General features: G+C 43.9%; 1 protein-coding gene across 8 annotated transcripts in view; it reads right to left on the bottom strand.

The window, feature by feature from the left end:
* The window catches only part of LOC137353716 (circularly permutated Ras protein 1-like), a 119,629-nt gene that overhangs the window by 83,962 nt on the left and 13,590 nt on the right, over window positions 1-22,077 (bottom strand). For 7 of the 8 annotated variants that reach the window (XM_068020081.1, XM_068020084.1, XM_068020085.1 and 4 more), the window contains 4 exons: window positions 21,333-21,419; window positions 17,893-17,981; window positions 15,038-15,217; window positions 12,766-12,813 (listed from right to left, as the gene is read on the bottom strand). In XM_068020081.1, coding sequence (XP_067876182.1) covers window positions 12,766-12,813; window positions 15,038-15,217; window positions 17,893-17,981; window positions 21,333-21,419 — 404 coding nt within the window. The remainder of the gene's footprint in view (window positions 1-12,765; window positions 12,814-15,037; window positions 15,218-17,892; window positions 17,982-21,332; window positions 21,420-22,077) is intronic. The other variant, XM_068020089.1, reaches the window with a different exon arrangement.

Raw genomic sequence — 22,077 nt, 5'->3', positions numbered from 1 at the left:
TCGACATGGGGTGGAAATGACACTGTGGGGGGGGGAACAACGCAGATGGGAGAGACGCGCAGAGAAGGGAGGATGAGAGAGAGAAGGGGGGATGGATCGACACGGGGGGGTGGGGTGACTGGGGAAACGACACGGGGGGGTGGGGGTGACTGGGGAAACGACACAGAATGAGACAGACACAGCGAGGAGGGGACACAGGAGGGGTGGAAAGAGAGACAGGACACAGGGAGAATAGGAGAGAGAGAGAGAGAGAGAGAGAGAGAGAGCGAGAGACAGGTGGCCATCTATCCGGAATGCTCTGCATTGCTACAACAAGTTTGCAGGCAGACATTGAATACTTGTGTAAGCAAAAAGAAATGCCAGGTATCTCACTAAGTCAGTGTCCAACAAGTCAATAACTTAGGTTCTCATTTAAAAGGTTCATCATAAAAATGCACATTTGTTGTTGATTAATTGCAAGATAAAATTCCAAAATGGTAGCACCTGCCCCTATGTAAGACAAATACTATCCTGTGGCCCCCACGCGAATGGTTGGACATCGCTGCTCCAAGCCTGTAACCTTGTGCTTTAAAATAACATAGCGCGAAGGTTATTTCAAAACTCCAGTTTAGAGGCTCGTGTTATGTAAACTCATTTTAAAGTGGCAAAAGTCACTAAGGGAGTGTCTCAATTTCTATGCTCTGGCACACACTACTTTTTATTGGGACACAAACTCAGTGACGTTTTGAAAATTGCTGAACTTTTAATTCTATATAAACGTGGTAATTCTGCTTCTGTCCATTTGGAATCACATTGTTCCAGAACTTGTATTAAGGGGAAAACGGGCAAGAAAATCCAAAGAATCTCCAGAAGTTAGCACTGTAATTTCCTTATGAATCCAAGACTACGATGTAATCGGGCTGAGTGATATTGGCAAAAACAAGATGCTGCTGACACATATACAATAGTTAGCAAATACAATGTAACGAATAGCTTTAATAAACCTTAATCTACGATGAGCTGTCTATGATCCTTAACAAAATCCATGCTGCATTTGCAGTTTTAAAAACTGTTGGGGAAGACATTGTAAAAATTTATTATGGACTGTATTTGACATGTTCGCTGAAATTGGCGGCAGATGTAAACTCGCAGAGACGCCACAATATGCAGCGCAGTATCTCATTTAAATGGCCGGGACAGACAGCACACCCCAATAACATGGAGGCGGCGGGCTGTCCATCCCCAACAATGGCATCAGGCGCCATTGTGTCGGCACCAACACCATATTTAAAGGTGCTTCTGATATGACCTCCTTTTTCCTCAACCGAAGGATTTCCCCCCACTGTGGTTGACAGGGCCCTCAACCGTGTCCGACCCATTCCCCGCACCTCTACCCTCACCCCTTCCCCTCCCTCCCAGAACCGTGACAGGGTTCCCCTTGTCCTCACTTTTCATCCCACCAGCCTCCATATCCAAAGGATCATCCTCCGCCATTTTCGCCACCTCCAGCGTGATGCCACTACCAGTCGCATCTTCCCCTCCCTTCCCCTGTCAGCATTCCGAAGGGATCGTTCCCTCCGCGACACCCTGGTCCACTCCTCCATTACCCCCACCACCTCGTCCCCGTCCCAGGGCACCTTCCCTTGCAATCGCAGGAGGTGTAATACCTGCCCATTTACCTCCTCTCTCCTCACTATCCCAGGCCCCAAACACTCCTTTCAGGTGAAGCAGCGATTTACTTGTACTTCTTTCAATGTAGTATACTGTATTCGCTGCTCACAGTGTGGTCTCCTCTACATTGGGGAGACCAAGCGCAGACTGGGTGACCGCTTTGCGGAACATCTCCGCTCAGTCCGCAAGCAGGACCCTGAGCTTCCGGTTGCTTGCCATTTCAACACTCCCCCCTGCTCTCATGCTCACATCTCTGTCCTGGGATTGCTGCAGTGTTCCAGTGAACATCAACGCAAGCTCGAGGAACAGCATCTCATCTACCGATTAGGCACACTACAGCCTGCCGGACTGAACATTGAGTTCAATAATTTCAGAGCATGACAGCCCCCCACTTTACTTTCATTTTTAGTCATTTTTAGTTATTTTTTCTTCCTTTATTTTTGCATTCCTTTTTACAATCTTTTTTTGTATTTATTTCATTTCATCTTAGTTTGTTCAGTTTGCTTACCCACTGTTTTTTTCAGGTTGTTTTTCTTCAGGTTTGCACTTGCTGATGTTCTATATTCAGTATATTCACACCTAATCTGTACTAATGCTTTGTCTTTCAAAACACCATTAACATATTGTTTGCCTTTGCTCCGTGACCTTTTGGTCAGCTATGTGGCCTGGTCCAATCTGCACCTTCTCCTTTATTATCTCTTGCCCAACCCCCACCTCACTTGTTTATAATCTGTGACTTTTCTAATATTTGTCAGTTCCGAAGAAGGGTCACTGACCCGAAACGTTAACTCTGCTTCTCTTTCCACAGATGCTGCCAGACCTGCTGAGTGAATCCAGCATTTCTTGTTTTTGTACCATATTTAAAGGGCTTTGAGCCCTTCCAGTTAATTTAACTAATTAAAGATAGTCACTTTAAATTGATTCAAAAAAGTTGAATAAATATTTCTAGCCCCTCTCCCACCCCGAACAACCATACAATTCATTCCTTGCCCTCTACCCCCCCAAAATACTTAGCTTGTGTACTTGACCTCTCCCATCTCTCCCCACCCCAGCCCCACCCCGGCAACAGTTCATAAACTGTGAACTTCATCCCTTCCCACCATCCCCTACACCAATTAGATGAGTTTGACCCCATTGCCCCCAGCACTGAAACACTTACCTGCTTCCCCCCTCCCCACCAGTGTTCTGCCTCAGATCCCCGGATGAGAGTGCGACCACCAGCAGCAATATCACTCTGGGATGGACAGTGGGAGCAGGGAAGTAATTAATTCATTTATTTAAATAAATTAACCTATGCAAATTTGGCTCCCGTTGCCGAATGGCGGGGGCAGGGTGCCACCACGAGACTCAACCCTGCCGTCAATAGTGGCACAGTGGCCACAGTGGCGCAGTGGTTAGCACCGCAGCCTCACAGCTCCAGGGACCCGGGTTCGATTCTGGGTACTGCCTGTGTGGAGTTTGCAAGTTCTCCCTGTGTCTGCGTGGGTTTTCTCCGGGTGCTCCGGTTTCCTCCCACAAGCCAAAAGACTTGCAGGTTGGTAGGTAAATTGGCCATTATAAATTGTCACTAGTATAGGTAGGTGGTAGGGAAATACAGGGGCAGGTGGGGATGTTTGGTAGGAATATGGGATTAGTGTAGGATTAGTATAAATGGATGGTTGATGGTCGGCACAGACTCGGTGGGCCGAAGGGCCTGTTTCAGTGCTGTATCTCTAATCTAATCTAATATCAGGCCCGGCATTCCCGGAGTTGAGGCCCATGTTGGGCCTCTGCCGGAGGCATTTTCCGGCCTCCCCACCACGACCCCTGGCGTCAGGGGAGCTGTAAAATTCAGCACTATGTTTCAATGACCATGTTAGAAACAATCATTAACTTTTTTTTGTTGTGAATTGGATTAAAAGGACAATTCTTACAAGTATGTCAAAGATCAGTAACTGCAATGTGCATTATTTACTATCCAGTTTGAGGCCAGATAACCCGAGTAGCCAATGTCATTTGAAAGTTGTCTGTATCATATAATGTTTCTTCTTTGGTCTCCTTGTCTCGGGAGACAATGGGTAAGCGCCTGGAGGTGGTCAGTGGTTTGTGGAGCAGCGCCTGGAGTGGCTATAAAGGCCAATTCTCGAGTGACAAACTCTTCCACAGCTGCTGCAGATAAAATTTGTTTGTCGGGGCTGTTGCACAGTTGGCTCTCCCCTTGCACTTCTGTCTTTTTTCCTGCCAACTGCTAAGTCTCTTCGACTTGCCACACTTTAGCCCCGCCTTTATGGTTGCCCGCCAGCTCTGGCGAACGCTGGCAACTGACTCCCACGACTTGTGATCAATGTCACAGGACTTCATGTCGTGTTTGCAGTCGTCTTTAAAGCGGAGACATGGACGGCCGGTGGGTCTGATACCAGTGACGAGCTCGCTGTACAATGTGTCTTTGGGGATCCTGCCATCTTCCATGCAGCTCACATGGCCAAGCCATCTCAAGCACCGCTGACTCAGTAATGTGTATATGCTGGGGATGTTGGCCACCTCGAGGACTTCTGTGTTGGAGATACGGTCCTGCCACCTGATGCCAAGGATTCTCCGGAGGCAGCGAAGATGGAATGAATTGAGACGTCGCTCTTGGCTGACATACGTTGTCCAGGCATCGCTGCCATAGAGCAAGGTACTGAGGACACAGGCCTGATACACTCGGACTTTTGTGTTTTGTGTCAGTGTGCCATTTTCCCACACTTTCTTGGCCAGTCTGGACATAGCAGTGGAAGCCTTTCCCATGCGCTTGTTGATTTCTGCATCAAGAGACAGGTTACTGGTGAAAGTTGAGCCTAGGTAGGTGAACTCTTGAACCACTTCCAGAGTATGCTCGCCGATATTTATGGATGGGGCATTTGTGACGTCCTGTCCCATGATGTTCGTTTTCTTGAGGCTGATGGTTAGGCCAAATTCGGTGCAGGCAGCCGCAAACCTGTCGATGTTATTATGTTAAAAGTGCACCTTTTAGCTTGGACATAAATTGCCTAGTCTGGAGTATAATCTTACAGATAGTGACTAAACATTTTGTAACTGAATAATACACGCAGTAGCAATGACTCAACTTTTTGTAGAAAAGCTTTTTGTTAATTAACTTGTCAGAGCTGAATCGGAATCGACAGTGTTAAACTGAATTAAAGACATAAGTGAATTTAAGAGAATCGCTTTATTGGAGGAACTGAAGGGCATTCTTTATCTGTAATTGTGTTATCTAATTTTGTCACTAGCTTTGGTGAGTAAATGACATTTTGTCCAAGAGAGAGACTGTTGTTTCTGTATTTTAGAATCCAGGACCCAGTTTAACAGTCTGTCAGGATGGATAAACAAGGCTTGGCTACTTACCTTTAATATCTCTGTCCCTTCCTGTCCCACTCTGCTTTTCTGTTTTACATAACTCTTCTGAAGTACTATCTGCTCCATCCTGTAAAATTCTCCTGATTTGGAGATCACTGCCCATTTGTTGGCTGCCCTGTCTTCAGGCATATACTACAAGCAGGTGGAGAAGTTGCACAAATATTGACCATCATGGATTAAGCTGTCTTGTGAGAAATGATCCGTCTTCCTATTGCTGATTTTTCTACTGCCTCGCCACAATAACAATCCACTCCTCAATTTTCATGGTTTATTGCATGAAGTTGCACTCCTGACATGGTGTGAATCCACAGAGGTCATTGCGATAAGTTCCATCTACCACCCTGTGACATGGTGTCGCTAGCTCTATTCTGTCAACAAAAGTAATTCGCACTGGCATTGCATACTATTTTACTTGCTAGCCAGCTAATACAGTTATGCTGCTCTCCATTGATGTTTATATGCTTAGCTACTTTATTTATCGGAAGAAATGTGTTTTAAATCAGACTGTGTTTTGATGGCATTACATTGAATATACACTATCTATGCAGGTTAATTGCCCCCATGTCTGTGGCTGAGTCAATAATTTTGTCAAATGTCCGTGGTGCAACATGTCGGTGCCTATCCCTGTTTCCAGCAGTTCTGCTATTTATCTGTGAGATTTCCCAACGTATTTTATTCCTACCCATCGAGCCAGGGTCCACCATCCTTACACATCTGGCCAGGCAAGAAGAGTAAAATTATTTTAAAATATTTAATTAGATGGAGGTCTATTTTGGGGTCATTATCGAAATCGGTTGCAATCACAGTAAAAAGATCATTAGTCCGCCAGTAATAACTTCCATTCAGGTTCAGGCCCAAGTGCTTTTAAACAACAAACTTTAATAGACATTGATGAATAACTGTATTGGTTTTCTCCAACTCTTCTGCAGTATTATATTAAATGGTGAGCAATTAATACAACCTGTTTTCTTCAATGTTCAAGTTGAGCAGACTTGCTAAATTTGCTAATGACATCAAGATAAGAAAGCAAGTTGTGGAGAGAACATAAAGAGTCTGTAAAGGGACATAGATAGGTTAAGAGAGTGGGCAAACATTTGGCAGATGGAGTACAATGTGGGAAAATGTGAACTTGTCCACTTTGGCAGGGAGAAGAGAAAAGCAGTATACTATTTAAATAGAGATTGCAGAACTTGGTGGTACAGAGGGATCTGGGTGTCCTGGTACATGAATAACAAAAGGTTAGTATGCAGGTACAGCAAGTGATTAGGAAGGCAAATGGAATGTTGGCATTTATTGCAAGGGGAATGGAATATAAAAGTAGGGAAATTTTACTGCAGCTATACAGGACCTTGGTGAGACAACATCTGGAGTATTGTGTACAGTTTTGGTCTCTTTATTTGAAAAAGGATATAATTGCATTTGAAGCAGTTCAGAGAATGCTCACTCGACGAATTCCGAGAATGAAGGGCTTATCTTATGAGGAAAGGTCGGACAGGTTGGGCCGTTATCCATTGGAGTTTAGAAGAATAAGAGGTGATCTTATTGAAACATACAAGATCCTGAGGGGACTTAACAGGGTGGATGCTGAAAGGATGTTTCCCCTCATAGGAGAGACCAGAACTAGGGGGACACAGTTTAAAGATGAGGTCCTCCATTTAAGACAGAGATGAGGAGAATTTTTTCTCTCAGAGGGTTGTTAGTCTGTGGAATTCTCTTCCCCAGAGAACAGTGAAGGCTGGGGCATTGAATATATTTAAGGCCGAGTTAGATAGATTCTTGTTTGACAAGGGAATCAAAGGTTAAATCAGGTAGACAGGAAAGTAGAGTTAACGCCACAATCAGACCAGCCATCAAGTGGCAGAGCAGGCTCGAGGGGCCAAATGGGCTACTGCTGCTCCTGCTCCCAATTCGTATGTTCATATGTAACCTTCAAGTGTCACTGCTACAGCAAATGGACTTTCATCTGCCCTAAGACTATTCTCACTTTAAGAGGAAAAATGTCCCCCCCACTCTTAAACTATTCAGCTACCTTGGGCTGCTTCTATCCACAACAGTATGTGTAGGTGCATGCTTGCTGAGGCCACGTAATGAGTTTATCCTGCTTCTAACCTTTTGACCTTCATCTCTGTTCTACAAACTACATAACCTGATATGCTTTGGCTAAGTGGCCTTGCAGGCTTGCATAGTTCTGACTGCCTGTCTCAATACTAACTTTTACCATGATACGTGGTGTCTTAGCATCTGTACCTTCTCTCATTGCCTTATTCTCATGGCTCAGCTTGTTATGTTGACACAGAAACAAAAACCTTCCCATTTTCTCCATATTCACTCTCTGGCTAAAATGTTAAAACAAAGCATAATGAGATACTTTGACCATTCTAACAGGAGGTTTTCTGCTAGATATTCTCATTGAGTTCAGCATCAGCAGCTGGTCCTATAAGTGAAAATCCAGTTCCCAATGAAAGAGGGTGTGCTTTTATTAGCCAAATATTTCAATAAATGTAATGAAAACCAGAGGTCGACAGGAGAACTCTTGCTACAAACTCAGGGTCACTGGAATATACCACACACTCACGTTTAATAGGAAAGTAAATATGAACTCTATCAGCCTGTGATTCAGTCTACAGCCCAAAATATAAATTTAATGTTAAGCAATTAAATGGATCATACTCAGTAGGGTGCATTCTGTCAGACTGCAATGCTGCTATCAGTGCTTTGCACACAGCAGATAACTGGATGTGTGTCCTGATTATTTGCTATTCAATAGCTGTGTGAAATCCCACAGTAGCACAGTCCTTCCAAAAATACCCCTGTATATTTAGATTAATTACAAAATGTCTTAAACTCTCCACCTAAAACTCAGCCTTGGCACTTCAAATACAGGTTGAAACTTTTTATATGGAGAGGCAGCCTAGCCCAGCCTCCCATCTGGTTATAGAATGATCTACTGATATGGAGTACAAGTAGCCAAATATAATCCCACAGGACCACCTGAAACAATCACTAACCCAAAACACATGCATCCTCAACATATAAATGCAGTGTCAGCCTTGGCTCAATGCTAGCACTCTTGCCTCGGAGTCAGAGGTTGTGGGTTCAAGTCCCACTGGGAAATGCTGCCTTTCAGGTGATTCATTAAGCTATGGTGCTGCCTATTCTTAGTAGGATGTAAAAGATCCCATGGTGCTATTTCAAAGAACAGCAAGGGAGTTATCACCAGCATCAAGACCAATGGCACAAGGAGTGGCCCAATTAAATCCAGGCCCAGGAGTGGACCTGCAGGAGAATAAGAGGAGTGACCCAGGATAAAGACACTCTTTGAGTGAGAGGAGACACCCAGGATTTAAAAAAAAAACAAATCTGAGAGGCAGGAGCTGGAGCTTCAAAATCAAGGAGTGTTGTCACAGGCCAGCAAGTTGGGGAGTATTCCAGTTCTATTATTCCTCTTAACAGGTGTGTCAAACTCAGAGCCAAGAATCTGTAACTTACTATTATATTACTATTTAATTAATAAATTAAGTAAACAAATTAATTCATAGAACTAATATAATCAATTGGACAATAACTAACTAATTAACAGAGACGGGGTGTTAGAGAGGTGAAAGGCACAGCCGAACAAAAATCATGAAGTGAAATTACAGCATAAGGAAGGATAGGGAGGGTAAATATATGGGTAAACATTTAAATTAACCAACGTATAACTTAGTCTAAGTCAAAGAAATTAGTTTAAAAACTAAAATAAAAGCTAAATTGCATCAGAGAATTTGGAAGTAAGGAAGCACGAGCATTCGAGAGAATGGTAATAAAAACACCTCCTAATGTGCTGTCGCACAAGGGAGGAAGCTGATAGGTGTGCAGCTGGTGAGTGCTTTTTTTTTCTTTTCTTTTTAAGTCTTAAGATTATTTCACTTAATTTAGTTAATAGTCTAATAAATAGAGGTATGAAAGGGCACCTCAGTCCTATGGAATGCATATGGAATGCATATCCTGTTCCATGTGGCAACTCCAGGGCACTTCTAGTGTCTTGGACAACCACATGTACAGGAAGTGTCATTAGCTGGAGGAGCTCAAGCTCTGGTTTCAGAACTTGAGCAGCAGCTAGCATCACTGCGGTGCATCTGTGAAGCTGAGAGTTACATGAATAGCATGTTTCTAGAGGTGGGCACCCTGCAGCTTAAGGGTGTGCAGGTAGAGAAGGAATGGATGACTCACAGGAAGGCAAGGAGGATCAGATAGGTAGTGCAAGAATTCCCCGAGTGCATCTCACTCTCGAAGCCGATATTCAGTTCTGAATAGTGGCAAGAGTAATGGTTCCTCTGAGGAGCACAGCCAGAGCCAAGGCCACAACACCATGGGTGGCTGAGGGGCAGGAGGAAGAAAGATGTTGAACAGTTACCAAACATTAGCAATGTCCACTCATTTCTTCATCCCTCCTAGTCTTTCAAGGAAAACTATTTAAAAATCAGCAAATATATCAGAAACCAGTCAAGGCAGAAAACAGAAAGACTGCAAGAGGAAGTTAACCTGATGCAGGTTATGGCAGGACAGATAGCAGAGTGAATCTATCTTTTCACATTAAGTAACAATCCAAGTGGGCTAGCACACAGGTGTTGCTCATTTTTGTATGGCATGATTATAACAAATGACTTTCATCATACCCAATGTTCCGCTGTGAAATAAAGCAGCTTATCAAATGACCAAACACCGTGGCCACTACTAACTTAGTCTGTCTTCAATACCACTACCACCAACACCACCATCTCACCCTCCTCCTGAGATCTCCATCACCACAGAAGCCAGCCTTCAGCCAATTCGATTCAGTTCATGTGATATCAATAAACAGCTAAGCACACAGAATACAGCAACAGCTACGGGCCCCGACAACATCCCTCTTGACATCAGGGCAGCAATTGACCAAGTGTGGCATCAAGGATCCCTCGTAAAATTGAAGTCAATGGGAATTAGGGGAAAATTTTCCACTGTTTGGAGTCATACCTAGCATAAAGAAAGATGGTTGTGGATGGAAGTCAAACATCTCAGCCCCAGGACATCACTGAAAGAGTTCCTCAGGCAGTGTCCTAGCCCCAACCATCTTGAGCTGCTTCATCAATGACCTTCCCTCCATCATAAGGTCAGAAGTGAGATGCTCGCTGATGATCGCACAATGTGTTCAGTTCCATTCACAACTTCTCAAATAATGAAGCGGTCTATTCTCGCAGGCAGCAAGACCTGGATAAGTGGCAAATAACATTCGCACCACACAAGTCCCAGGCAGAGATCATCTCCAACAACAGTCTAACCATCTCCCCATGGCATTCAATGGCATTATCATCATTGAATCCCCACATACTCAACACCCTGGGGAGGGGTGGGGAGGGAGGGGGGGCTGAAGGAGGCGCCATCATTGACCAGAGATTTAACTGGACCGGCCACATAAATACTGTGTCTACAAGAACAGGTCAGAGGCTGGAAATTCTGCTGTAAGTAACTCACCTCCTGCCTCCCCAATGCCTGTCCACTATCTACAAGGCACAAGTCAGGAGTGTGATGGAATACTCTCCACTTGCCTGGATGAGTGCAGCTCCAACAACACTCAAGAACCACAACATCTTCCAGGACAAAGCAGTCCGCTTGACTAGCGACCCATCCATCACCTTAAACATCCACTCCTCCACCATTGGTACAAGATGGCAGCAATGTGTATCATCGACAAGATGTACTGCAGCAATCTGACAAGGCTTCCTCGATAGCACCTCCGAAACGCGTGACCTCTACCATCTAGAAGAACAAGGGTAGCCAGCACACCACGACCACCTCCAAATTCCTCTCCAAGTCACAATATCCTGACATGGAAATATAATCGCCCTCCGTCATTGTCGCTGGGTCAAAATGCTGGAACTTCTTACCTAGCAGCATTGTGCGAGTACCTACACCACACAGGCGACAGCAGCTCAGAAGGCAGTTCACCACCACCTTCTCAAGGGTAATTAGGAACTGGCAATAGACGTTAGCCATGCGAGCGATGCCCACATCCCATGAATGAAGAAATAAAACTTGTATTTAACGTAGCAAAACATCCCATGGTACAATACGGCAGCATTACCAAACAAAATGTGACGCTGATCCACACAAGATGTTAGGACAGATGACAAAAAGCTTTGTCAAAGAGGTAGATTTTACAAAAAATCTTAAAGGAGGAGAAAGATTTTTAGAGGCAGAGATGCTTAGGAAGGGAATTCCAGAGCTTAGGGCCTATACGGCTGAAGGCATGGTCACAATGTTGGAGTAATTAAAATATACACAAGAGACCGGAATTGGAGGAATGCAGAAACCTTGGAGGATTTTAGGACTTGGTACGAGTTAGGATATAGGCAACAGGGTTTTGGATGAGCTGAAGTTTATGGAGGGTGGAAAATGGGAGGCTGGTCAGGAGTGCATTGGAATAGTCGCGTCCAAAGGTAAAGAGGGTTGCAGCAGCAAATGAGCTGAGGCAGGGATGAAGTTAAGTCAGATCAAAGAAAGGAGAAACAAAAATCTGATCCAAATTGTAAGAGTTAAACTATTATACTGCTGGGTATTTCCACTGTGCCAGCAATACGGGGCAGTGAGAGTCATTTTGCATAAAAAGAACAAGCAACTAGAATACATGAGGCAGCAAATGACATCACTCAAATTTTTAACATTGGCAGAAAGATAAAGGCAGAATGGAAGGACCATTTGCATTTTGCTGACACAGGCGGAGACAATTAACTATAATCTTTCCTACACATTGTCAGCATGATGCAATTCTACCCTAACTGGACAGCCTTTGGGCGGCACAGTGGCGCAGTGGTTAGCACTGCAGCCTCACAGCTCCAGCGACCCGGGTTCAATTCTGGGTACTGCCTGTGTGGAGTTTGCAAGTTCTCCCTGTGTCTGCGTGGGTTTCCTCCGGGTGCTCCGGTTTCCTCCCACATGCCAAAGACTTGCAGGTTGATAGGTTAATTGACCATTATAAATTGCCACTAGTATAGGTAGGTGGTAGGGAAATATAGGGACAGGTGGGGATGTGGTAGGAATATGGAATTAGTGTAGGATTAGTATAAATGGGTGGTTGATGGTCGGCACAGACTCGGTGGGCCGAAGGGCCTGTTTCAGTGCTGTATCTCTAAACTAAACCTTAAGTGGAAAAGAAGCCATACTCAGCATATCAGCTAAGGCAGCACTAGCAGCCATCAGATAGGGCATCGCGTGCTGGGCCAAACACTCACTTATCTCCAGGCTCCTGCCTGCACCTTGTGTTTCCTTTCACTGCACCATCTTATAACTTCTGTGAACTCTCCCCACTTCAGCCTTGGCATAGCCCGACAGTTGGTTAAAATGCCTTATAAGCATTTTCAATGATTGTGATGATTTTGTCTGCCTGCATTGAGACTTCTCTTTTATTGTCTGTATTCCTTGAAATTTCACCTACACTGAATTTTTACTCCCTCACCAGTGTCTAAGTCTACACCAAAAGTGATGTACAATTGTTATAGTGTGATGACCATAGAGAATTGGAAGCAAACAGAAAACTTCATTTCCGGTGGCAACCATCTAAAGCCATTTGGACATAAAGAGCAGAATATCAAAGTTAGTGTATCTGCAGTCTGAGTCAGCACCCTCCCTGACATCCAGTTGAAAGAGTTTGATGACAATGGCAGCATTGTCTGCTTTATTCTGCATTCTTTTCTACTTAAAAAATATTTGAATTTTTCAAACCTGTAAGCGGGACATGTACAGCGATTTGCAGTTGCTACTTCTGTTTATCTGCAAACAAAACAGTTCCAGTAATTAAAATATATTTTTGAAAAGAATTACCTCATCCACCAAAAGATAATTAAAACAAAGAAACAAAAACCACCAGCGTGTCTATTGCACCTTTCACAACCACAGCACAACCTGAAGGGCTTCACAGTTTTTTGATATGTTGTTACGTAAACCGTTGTCAGAGGGGATACCAATCTGCGTCACAGTGTAATCTATCCTGGGTTGAAGGGGCACAAATAATTTTAAAAGGGAGTTGAACAGGTACTTGAGGATGAGGAACCTACAGTGTTGCAGACAAAATGCGGGGGATGTGGGACAAAACCACGACAGCTCTTTCAAAGAGCCAGCACAGGCACAATGCGCCGAGTGACCTCATTCTGTGTCGTATGTCTCTCTGATTCTAAGGTGTGTGGTGGGAGACAGAAAAACACTGGAATAGTCAAGTCTGGAGGCAACAAAGGTATGGATGAGGGTTTCAGCCACAGGTGAGCTGAGTCAAGTAATGTTACAGCAGGGGAAGTAGGTAATCTTGGTATTGGAGACAAAATTGTGTTGAAAGTTCATTTCGGGGTCAAATATAAATGGTCTGATTCCGCTTCAGACAGTGGCCAGAGACAGGGATGGAATCAATGGTTAGAAAACAGAGTTTGTGTCAAGGACTGAAGACAATGGCTTTTGGTCTTCCCAATAATTAGTTGGAGGACATTTCCTTGCATCCAGTACTAGATATTGGACAAGCAGCCTGACAAATTTGATGCAAAGCAGGGGTCGAAGGAGGTGACGGTGAGGTAGAGCTGGGTGTTGCCAACGGCACGTGGAATTTGAGAGACTCGGGACATGGGAATTTACAACATATGTAATTCCTGCCATAACTTAATGCCCTTCTGGAGCAATCTACCGTTACAGGAATGTGCCAGAAGGCCCAACGTTTTCTGATGCCGGATATCTAAAAGTATCAGCCTTGTCTCAGTGGTAGCTCTCTTGCTTTGCAATCTGAAGGTTGCACATTCAGGTCTTGAGCACATGATCTAGGCAGGCACTTTAACGTAGAACTGAGGCAGCACTGAACTGCTGGAAGGGCAGTACTGAAGGGATGCTGCACAGTGGAGGGGCAGTACTGAGGAAGCACTACAGTGTCAGAGGGGTTATCTTTTGAATGAGACATTAAACCAAGGCCCCATCTATTCTCTCAGGTGAGAGTAAACGTCCTATGGCCACTATTGGAAGAAGGACAGGGGAATTCTACCCAATATCATGGGCAACATTTATACTTCAACCAACATCAGTAAAATAGTTTATTTCATTATGTGTGCTGTGCACAAATTATGTTATCATTTTACTAGTTTTTGGGCAATAAAAGTATTCTGCAGATCATCAGAAACACAAGATCTGCTTATGGGATGAAAGGATGTTGGCACGTACATCCAAGAGAATACCTCCTGCAGGCCTAAAATTTGTAACAGCTAGGTCATAGCAGCTGACTATAGACTAATACTGATGAAAGCTTAAGCCTCTATTCCAGGCAATTAAACATGTGCAGAGAGGCTATATATGAGGGTTTACTGCCAACAGTCTCATATACTACTCCTATGTTAAGACATGAGCCTTGAATTCTCTTGTGGTTTTAGTTTTAGTTTAGTTTAGAGATACAGCACTGAAACAGGCCCTTCGGCCCACCGAGTCTGTGCCGACCATCAACCACCCATTTATACTAATCCTACACTAATCCCATATTCCTACCACATCCCCACCTGTTCTTATATTTCCCTACCACCTACCTATACTAGGAGCAATTGCTAATGGCCAATTTACCTACCAACCTGCAAGTCTTTTGGCTTGTGGGAAGAAACCGGAGCACCCAGAGAAAACCCACGCAGACACAGGGACAACTTGCAAACTCCACAAAGGCAGTACCCAGAATTGAACCCAGGTCGCTGGAGCTGAGGTGCTAACCACTGCGCCACTGTGCCGCCCTTTAGAGTACGCCCTTATTATCCAGCACCCCTAACAGTGGAAGCTGTGTTGTAATGGAAAAGAAGGATACTATTGCCAATGGAAGGAAATTTAACAATTTTGATGGAAAAATTGGTGCAGTGAACTTAAAGGCCATCACCACAATGTAAGAGCATCAATCATGCAAATCTGCTACATCACCCACCAGCATTACCAGAATAAAGGTAACATCTCCCTTCTCACCAGTCACAGGCTCTCACAGTCTAATTACCTCAAATGTCACACTCATACTGCCGGAGATATCAATACAGAACACGACCAGTGAATCATCGATATCCTCAGAGGTCATAGGGTTAGGGATGTGCATGTAAATCTGATCATCTCCAAGTCTGGCTTCATTGGACCGATAATCCAGAGCATTATTTTTGTTGCAGAATTCACATGTCCACACCTGAGGGCAAATGGAATTCTTGTCACCTGATACTTAGGAGGACAAGATAGGTGGCTTAAAAAGAAAATCAGTGTTTGGATAAATGAGGTGACATTAATCATTAAAATCATCGAAGTCTAAAGCAAAGAAAAAGGCCACCTGTTCCATCAGGCCGGTCCTGTCCCTTTACTCATGCGATTCACAACTAATCCCACTAGTCCACGCTCTTCCAATAACCCCGTGGCTTTCTCCACATTAAAATTTAATATATTTCCTTAAAAGATGAAATTGCTTCTGCCTCAACTATTCACAGTGGTGAGCATTCCATACTCCAATAACCCTCAGGAAATAAATTACTCCAAACAAGTGAGCATAGCAGATTGAGGGGTGATTTGATAGAGGGATTTAAAATGTTAAAAGGATTTTATAAGGAGAAATTATTTGCTCCTGGAGTAATCATAAACAAGGGGATTTAATCTTCAAATTAGAGCTAAACTGTTCAGGAGTGAAAACAGGAAGCAATTTATCCACAGAAAGGGTACTGAAAAATCAAGAATTCTCTCTCCTAACCTTGTCCAACTGGTGCGAGGTCCTTGCTTCTTGTGTGGATGAAGAGAAGGACTGCAAAGTGGATGAGCAGACTGACCATGGCACAATGGTGAAAGATGCCATTATAGTGGGGGGGGGGGGGCCGAGTGAAGTGGAATGTGATAGTGATAGGAGACAGTATAGTCAGGGAGATAGATGCTGTTTTCTGCAGCCGTGACCGGGAGCTCCAATGGCTGTGTTGCCTGCCCAGTGCCAGGGTTAAGGGCCTCTCTTCGTGGCTGGAGAGGAACCTGGAGTGGGAGGAGGAGGATCCAGTTGTCGTGGTCCATGTGGGAACCAATGACATAGGTAGAACTGGAACTGATGTTCTACTTAGAGAATGAGGAGTTAGGTTCCAAACTAAAACACAGAACATCAAAGGTAATCATCTCTGGATTGTTACCTGAGCCACGTGCAAATTGGCACAGGGTCAAACAGATTTGAGAACTAAATGTGTGGCTCAAAGAGTGGTGTGGGAAGAAAGGGTTTCGATCCTTGGGGCACTGGCATCAGTACTGAGGGAAGACAGCTATTCCGTTAGGCTGGGACCAGTGTCCTGGCCAATCGCATAACTAGGGCTGTGGACAGGGCTTCAAGGTAACAGGCAGTGGGGGAGGGTTTGGGTAAAGGGAAATTTAGAAATCCAAAGAGAGAGGTCAGGGCATCGGAGCAGGATAGTGATGTCGGCAACTCCCAACAGAATGGGACAGGAAGGGACAGAAAGTTTAACAATAATTGTACATTGGCAAATAAGGTCATTGCAGGGAATAGAGCTAAAAAAAATGACATTAAAGTTACTTTTTCTGAATGCACGAAGCATCTGTAATAAGATCGATGAACTAGTGGCACGAATAGGAGGTAAATGATTTAGATCTAATTGCCATTATCGAGACATGGTTACAAGGAGATCAAGGTCGGGAAAATGAATATTCCAGGGTACACAATATTTCGGAGACACAGACAGAATGGTAAAGGAGGAGGGCTAGCCCTCATTGTAAAGGATGACATAAGGAAATTAATAAGAAGGGATCTGGCCTCAGAAGATCATGAAGTAGAATCAGTTTGGGTGGAAATTATGGATAGCAGGAGTCAGAAAACACTGGTGGGAGTAGTTTACAGGTCCCCTAACAGTAGTTATATTATTGGACAGAACATTACATGGGAAATTATTGGAGCATGTAAAAAAGGTAATGTATTAATTGTGGGGGAATTTAATCTGCATATAGACTGGGGCAGTCAAATTGGCAACAGTGGTCTAGAAGATGAGTTTGTAGAATGTTTTCGTGACAGTTTCTTGCAGCAATACGTTGTAGAACCAACTAGGGATAAAGCTATCTTAAATCACATATTGTGTAACGAAGCAGGGTTAATAAGCAATGCCATAGTAAAAGATCCACTGGGAAATAGTGATCCTAATATCATTGAATTTCATGTTAAGTTTGAAAGTGACACATTTCAATCACAAACAAGAATCTTAAACGTAAACAAAGCCAATTACGAAGGTAGGAGGGGAGAAGAAGACTGGAGGAAAAGTTGGGAAGAAAGTTAGCTATAAGAGTCATGGTGATGTCAGCACATACTTCAGTAGGACATAGATGTGTCTGTGGCAGTTCACCTACACAAGTGACTTTCAGGCTGGGATGTGCTGCCAGGAGGGGAAATGTATATATATTATCCAAGATATGAAGCCAGAGAGCTTACCATGTGCGGAATCCAAGCCCATGACCACCCAGAAAGTGTCGATTTTGTATGGAAAAGACATAAAATGAAAAGTAGTGGAACACTAAATATAATGCATGATTTCTTAACCCATGAGACAATGTATAAAAGCCACTTGACCTCAAGTCTAGACCAGATGATCACTCATACTAACTACATACCTAAACATTACGAATTTTGTTGCTTCTTCCCATCTTCTAAGCCTTAAGATAGCATTAAAATGTTGCATTCCCCTTAGTATGAATTATGAAGTTGTGTTCACAGAATATTTTGAAGGTAACTGCCACACTCAGATTATAGATGGTGGCCTGTTGAAGTGAAGCAGAACATTCCTTCTCTTACTCAACGTACCACATTCAACCAGTCCATGTGGAACAGCTCTTACTCACCTCAGCATGCGAGTCGAGTACCTTGCTGAAATTGGACATGGCTGCCGAGCAATTCTGGCAATACACTGGAGCACACATCTGCGGCTTCACTGCAAACCAAAACACTAAATGCTAGAACATTGCAGTGAACAAGGAGCAAAGCCTGAGTGTGTTTCATACAGCCTTAGACTACAAATACACACATACTTCATGAACAGTTTCCAATAAAGCTCAAAGCTGGACAAGATAATTTTATTCTGCAACAGCTTAAACAAACAGTGGAACATCAAACATCAGCTATCTGGAAGTTTGGTGTTTTAATATGAAAATTGTATTTTTACAGTTAAGATAAAAATGTAAGGTAGGTTTTCCTCTTTCTTGGGCCTGATGAAGGCTCAGCTCCCAGATGTACCGAGGAGGAAAACTACCCTTTGATAGATGTTCACTTCAACAATGAGCCCTAGAGTTCCAAAGATTTTCCAAAATGGGAAGCACCGGGGCCTGTATCTGGGTTACAAAGGCCTGTATACATAAAATGGGTCACTTTCAGGATGGTAGGCTGCAACTATTAGTGTCATGCAAGAATCGGTACTTGGGCCTCGGCTATTTACAATTTATATTAATGACTTAGATGAGGGGACATAGTGTAATGTATCCAAAGTTTATGATGATACAAAGCTAGGTGGGAAAGTAAGCTTTGGGGATGGTGCGATGAGGCTGGAAAAGGAAATAGACTACTTAAGTTATTGGGCAAGAAAGTGGCAAATGAAGTATAATGTCAGGAAGTATGAAATGATCTACTTTGGTAGGAAGAATGGAAAAGCACAATTTATTTTAAAAAGATGAGAAACTACTAAATGTTGGTACACAATGGGATTCGGATGTCCTTGTACACAAATCACAGAAAGTTAACATTGCAAGTACAGCAAGCAAAGTGGAAAGGCAAATGACACATCAGCCTTTATTGTAAGTGGGTTGGAATATAACAGTAAGGAAGTCTTGCTATAATTATATAGGGCTTTGGTAAGACCACACTTGGAGTATGCTGTACAATTTTGGTCTCCTTACCTAAGGAAGATATACTTGCCTTGGAGGGGTGCAACAAAGGTTCACTAGATTGGTTCCTGGAATGAGGGCTGCCAAATGGGAAGAGATGGAGTACAATGTACCTATATTCTTTGTAGTTTAGAAGAATGAGAAGTGATCTCTTTGAAACATATAAAATTCTTAGAAGGCTTGACAGGCCAGCCGTTGAGCGGCTGACTCCCTTGGCTGGAGAGTCCAGATATAGGATCATTGTCTCAGGATAAGGGGTCAGTCACTTAGAAACATAGAAAATAGGAGCAGGAGTAGGCCATTTGGCCCTTCGAGCCTGCTCCGCCATTCATTATCATGACTGATCATCCAACTCAATAACCTGTTCCCGCTTTCCCCCCATACCCTTTGATCCCTTTAGACCCAAGAGCTATATCTAATTCCTTCTTGAAAACATACAATGTTTTGGCCTCAACGGCTTTCTGTGATAGCGAATTCCACAGGCTCACCACTCTCTGGGTGAAGAAATTTCTCCTCATCTCGGTCCTGAAAGGTTTACCCCGTATCCTTAGTCTATGATCCTGGTTCTGGACTCCCCCACCATCTGAGGACTGAGATAAGGAGAAATCTCTTCACTCGGAGGGTTGTGAATCTTTGGAATTCTCTACTTTAGAGAGGGTTCTGGAAGCTCCATAGTTGAGTATATTTTAATGAAATCAGTAGAATTTTGGGCACTAAGGGAATCAAGGTAAATGGGGATAAGGCAGGAAACTTGTGTTGAGGTAGTTCAGTCTTGATTTTATTGAATGCCAGAATAGTGAGGGGCTGTATGGCTTACTCCTGCTCCTATTTCTGACTGACTGGGAAGATAGATTTACCGTCTAGACTGACTTTGTAGGTAGATTTACCGTCCAGACTGACTTTGTAGGTAGATTTACCGTCCAGACTATCTGGACCCAGTGTTACTGAGGGGGCCTGAGGCAGGTGTTAGCCCCTTTGCAAATGCTATTGAGAAACCTAATGCCCATTTTAAGCAACTGCTTGAACATCTGACAAATGGCCAACCTAATTTCAGGTCAAGTCCCAGAAATTTAGCCTTGAGAAACAGGCGCAATAAAGTCTAATTTATACCCTGTTAACTGTGGACCCTTGGTTATATCATGAATTGTATTCCTAGAATTAATAAACAGATTTCAGGAAGGATTCTAAGGACTGACTGACTGGTGTGCAACAGATTCAGACTCAGGCGTGATGTCCCCCACTGTCCAATTGCTTTCTGACACTTACTGTCACACATAAACAGTGAGCATCTGGGTGAGGTACGAAGACTTCCCACCACCTGTAAAATAGATCTCCAGTCAGAAATCAATAGAGGAAATGTTTAACTTCTTTCCAAATTATTGAAGTGGGCAGAGCAGCCCAGTGACAGGAAGCAGAACCATTTCAGGCTTAACCGGTCAGTCGGCCGTTGTTCTCTCACCAGGTGCTGGGAAATATGCCGTGGCCATAGGGGAACTGAGCTGGTACAGCAGGAAGACATGCCCAAAGGCTGCAGTGGTGTCAGAAGTACTTTTTCAGCTATTTAAGCAGCTCACTGCCCATGTGTAGGATCAGGATTTACTTCTACCCCCATTTACAACCCCTCTAAAATTGCATCAGGTCTTCCCTAGGCTTTAAAGGCCTGCTCGGGTCTGGAAAATAAAACCCGACCCGAACCCGACAGGACCATATCGGACCCGAGCCTGACCCGGCCTGAGTCCTTCCATTTTTTCCCATGCTCGTCCAAACCCGAGTCCGACCCGACCACTGGAATGTTCACTTTCTCCAGTTGACAGCATTCATTTTACATCCATAGTGCACTCACTGTACTTACCACTTTTGGATGGATGGAATGGAAGGAAGTTGCAGCATGAGTGCGATGACATCATAGAGACGCTCACTGCGCAGACTCAGAGTCTGTGAAGTCTGAATGCACGTTTCCCTCCTTGACATCCCAGACTCTCAGCTCAGGCAGCTTTTCAAATTTTGATGCTTACTTATTCAACTTCCCTTTTCCTCCCAGCAGAGCAAAAGGTAGTACTGTGTGTCTGACCCGGACCCGACCTGACCTGAGCCGAGCCCGAAAGCCAGACCCAGAAGAGCAACCCGACACATGTCGTCGGGTCCTGTCGGGTTTGGGTCAGATAGCAGGCCTTTACTAGGCTACTCCCAAATTTCCACTGTTGGCCACTCGTTTCTCAGGTTAGAAATGGGGCGGGGGGGGGGGGGGGGGGGGGAAGGTGGGGACAGAAGTTGAAAAAACCCACATATCCAGTACAGGATAGTATTAATACTCGATTATGTGACTTGTACTGTGCTGCATGTGCAATCAGTATTAGATTATGTGGTACTGTGATCAGTGAATCATAATGAATTTTAATCTTTACCATTCTTGATGTCGACTAGCTTCCCCAAGTTCACCAATACCACATTGATGTTCCCCTTTAATTCTTCCTTTTCGTGTTTCAGAAATGCTGGTGAAAAAAGGAAAGATAGATATTGATGTAGCAGCAGCCCGGTAAACACACTATGGTGTGAGACACCATCAACACAATGCCTGTAGCCATTAAACACACTCACCTTCAGAAGCAGGTACAATAGTGAACTAGTAATGGTTCTGGAAGAGCCCATAGGTGGCGATTCAAATCACAATGGAAACTTGCAAAAGTCAACCCAAATCAACAGGCCAGATTTTCATCAAAACACAATGAGGTCACTAACATCCTTTAGGGAAGGGACCCAAAACCTTACTGAGACTAGTCTCTGAACCAAATGTCAAGCAATCAGCCTGACCCGGCCTGAGTCCTTCCATTTTTTTCCCATGCTCGTCCAAACCCGAGTCCGACCTGACCACTGGAATGTTCACTTTCTCCAGTTGACAGCATTAATTTTACATCTATAGTGCACTCACTGTACTTACCACTTTTGGATGGATGGAATGGAAGGAAGTTGCAGCACGAGTGCGATGATATCATAGAGACGCTCACTGCGCAGACTCAGAGTCTGTGAAGTCTGGATGCACATTTCCTTCACTCTGGCTGGAAGACGTCACTGTCTTCATGATACAGGGCTGAGGTCTTTGCAAACAACTTCAGTCATAATTACCAAGTGAACAACGCTACTCAGCTTCCT

Source organism: Heterodontus francisci, chromosome 41, assembly GCF_036365525.1.
Source record: "Heterodontus francisci isolate sHetFra1 chromosome 41, sHetFra1.hap1, whole genome shotgun sequence".
NCBI classification, from domain to species: Eukaryota; Metazoa; Chordata; class Chondrichthyes; order Heterodontiformes; family Heterodontidae; genus Heterodontus; species Heterodontus francisci.
Note: the sequence above shows the minus strand (reverse complement) of the source record. Positions and strands in the feature narration are given on the sequence as shown.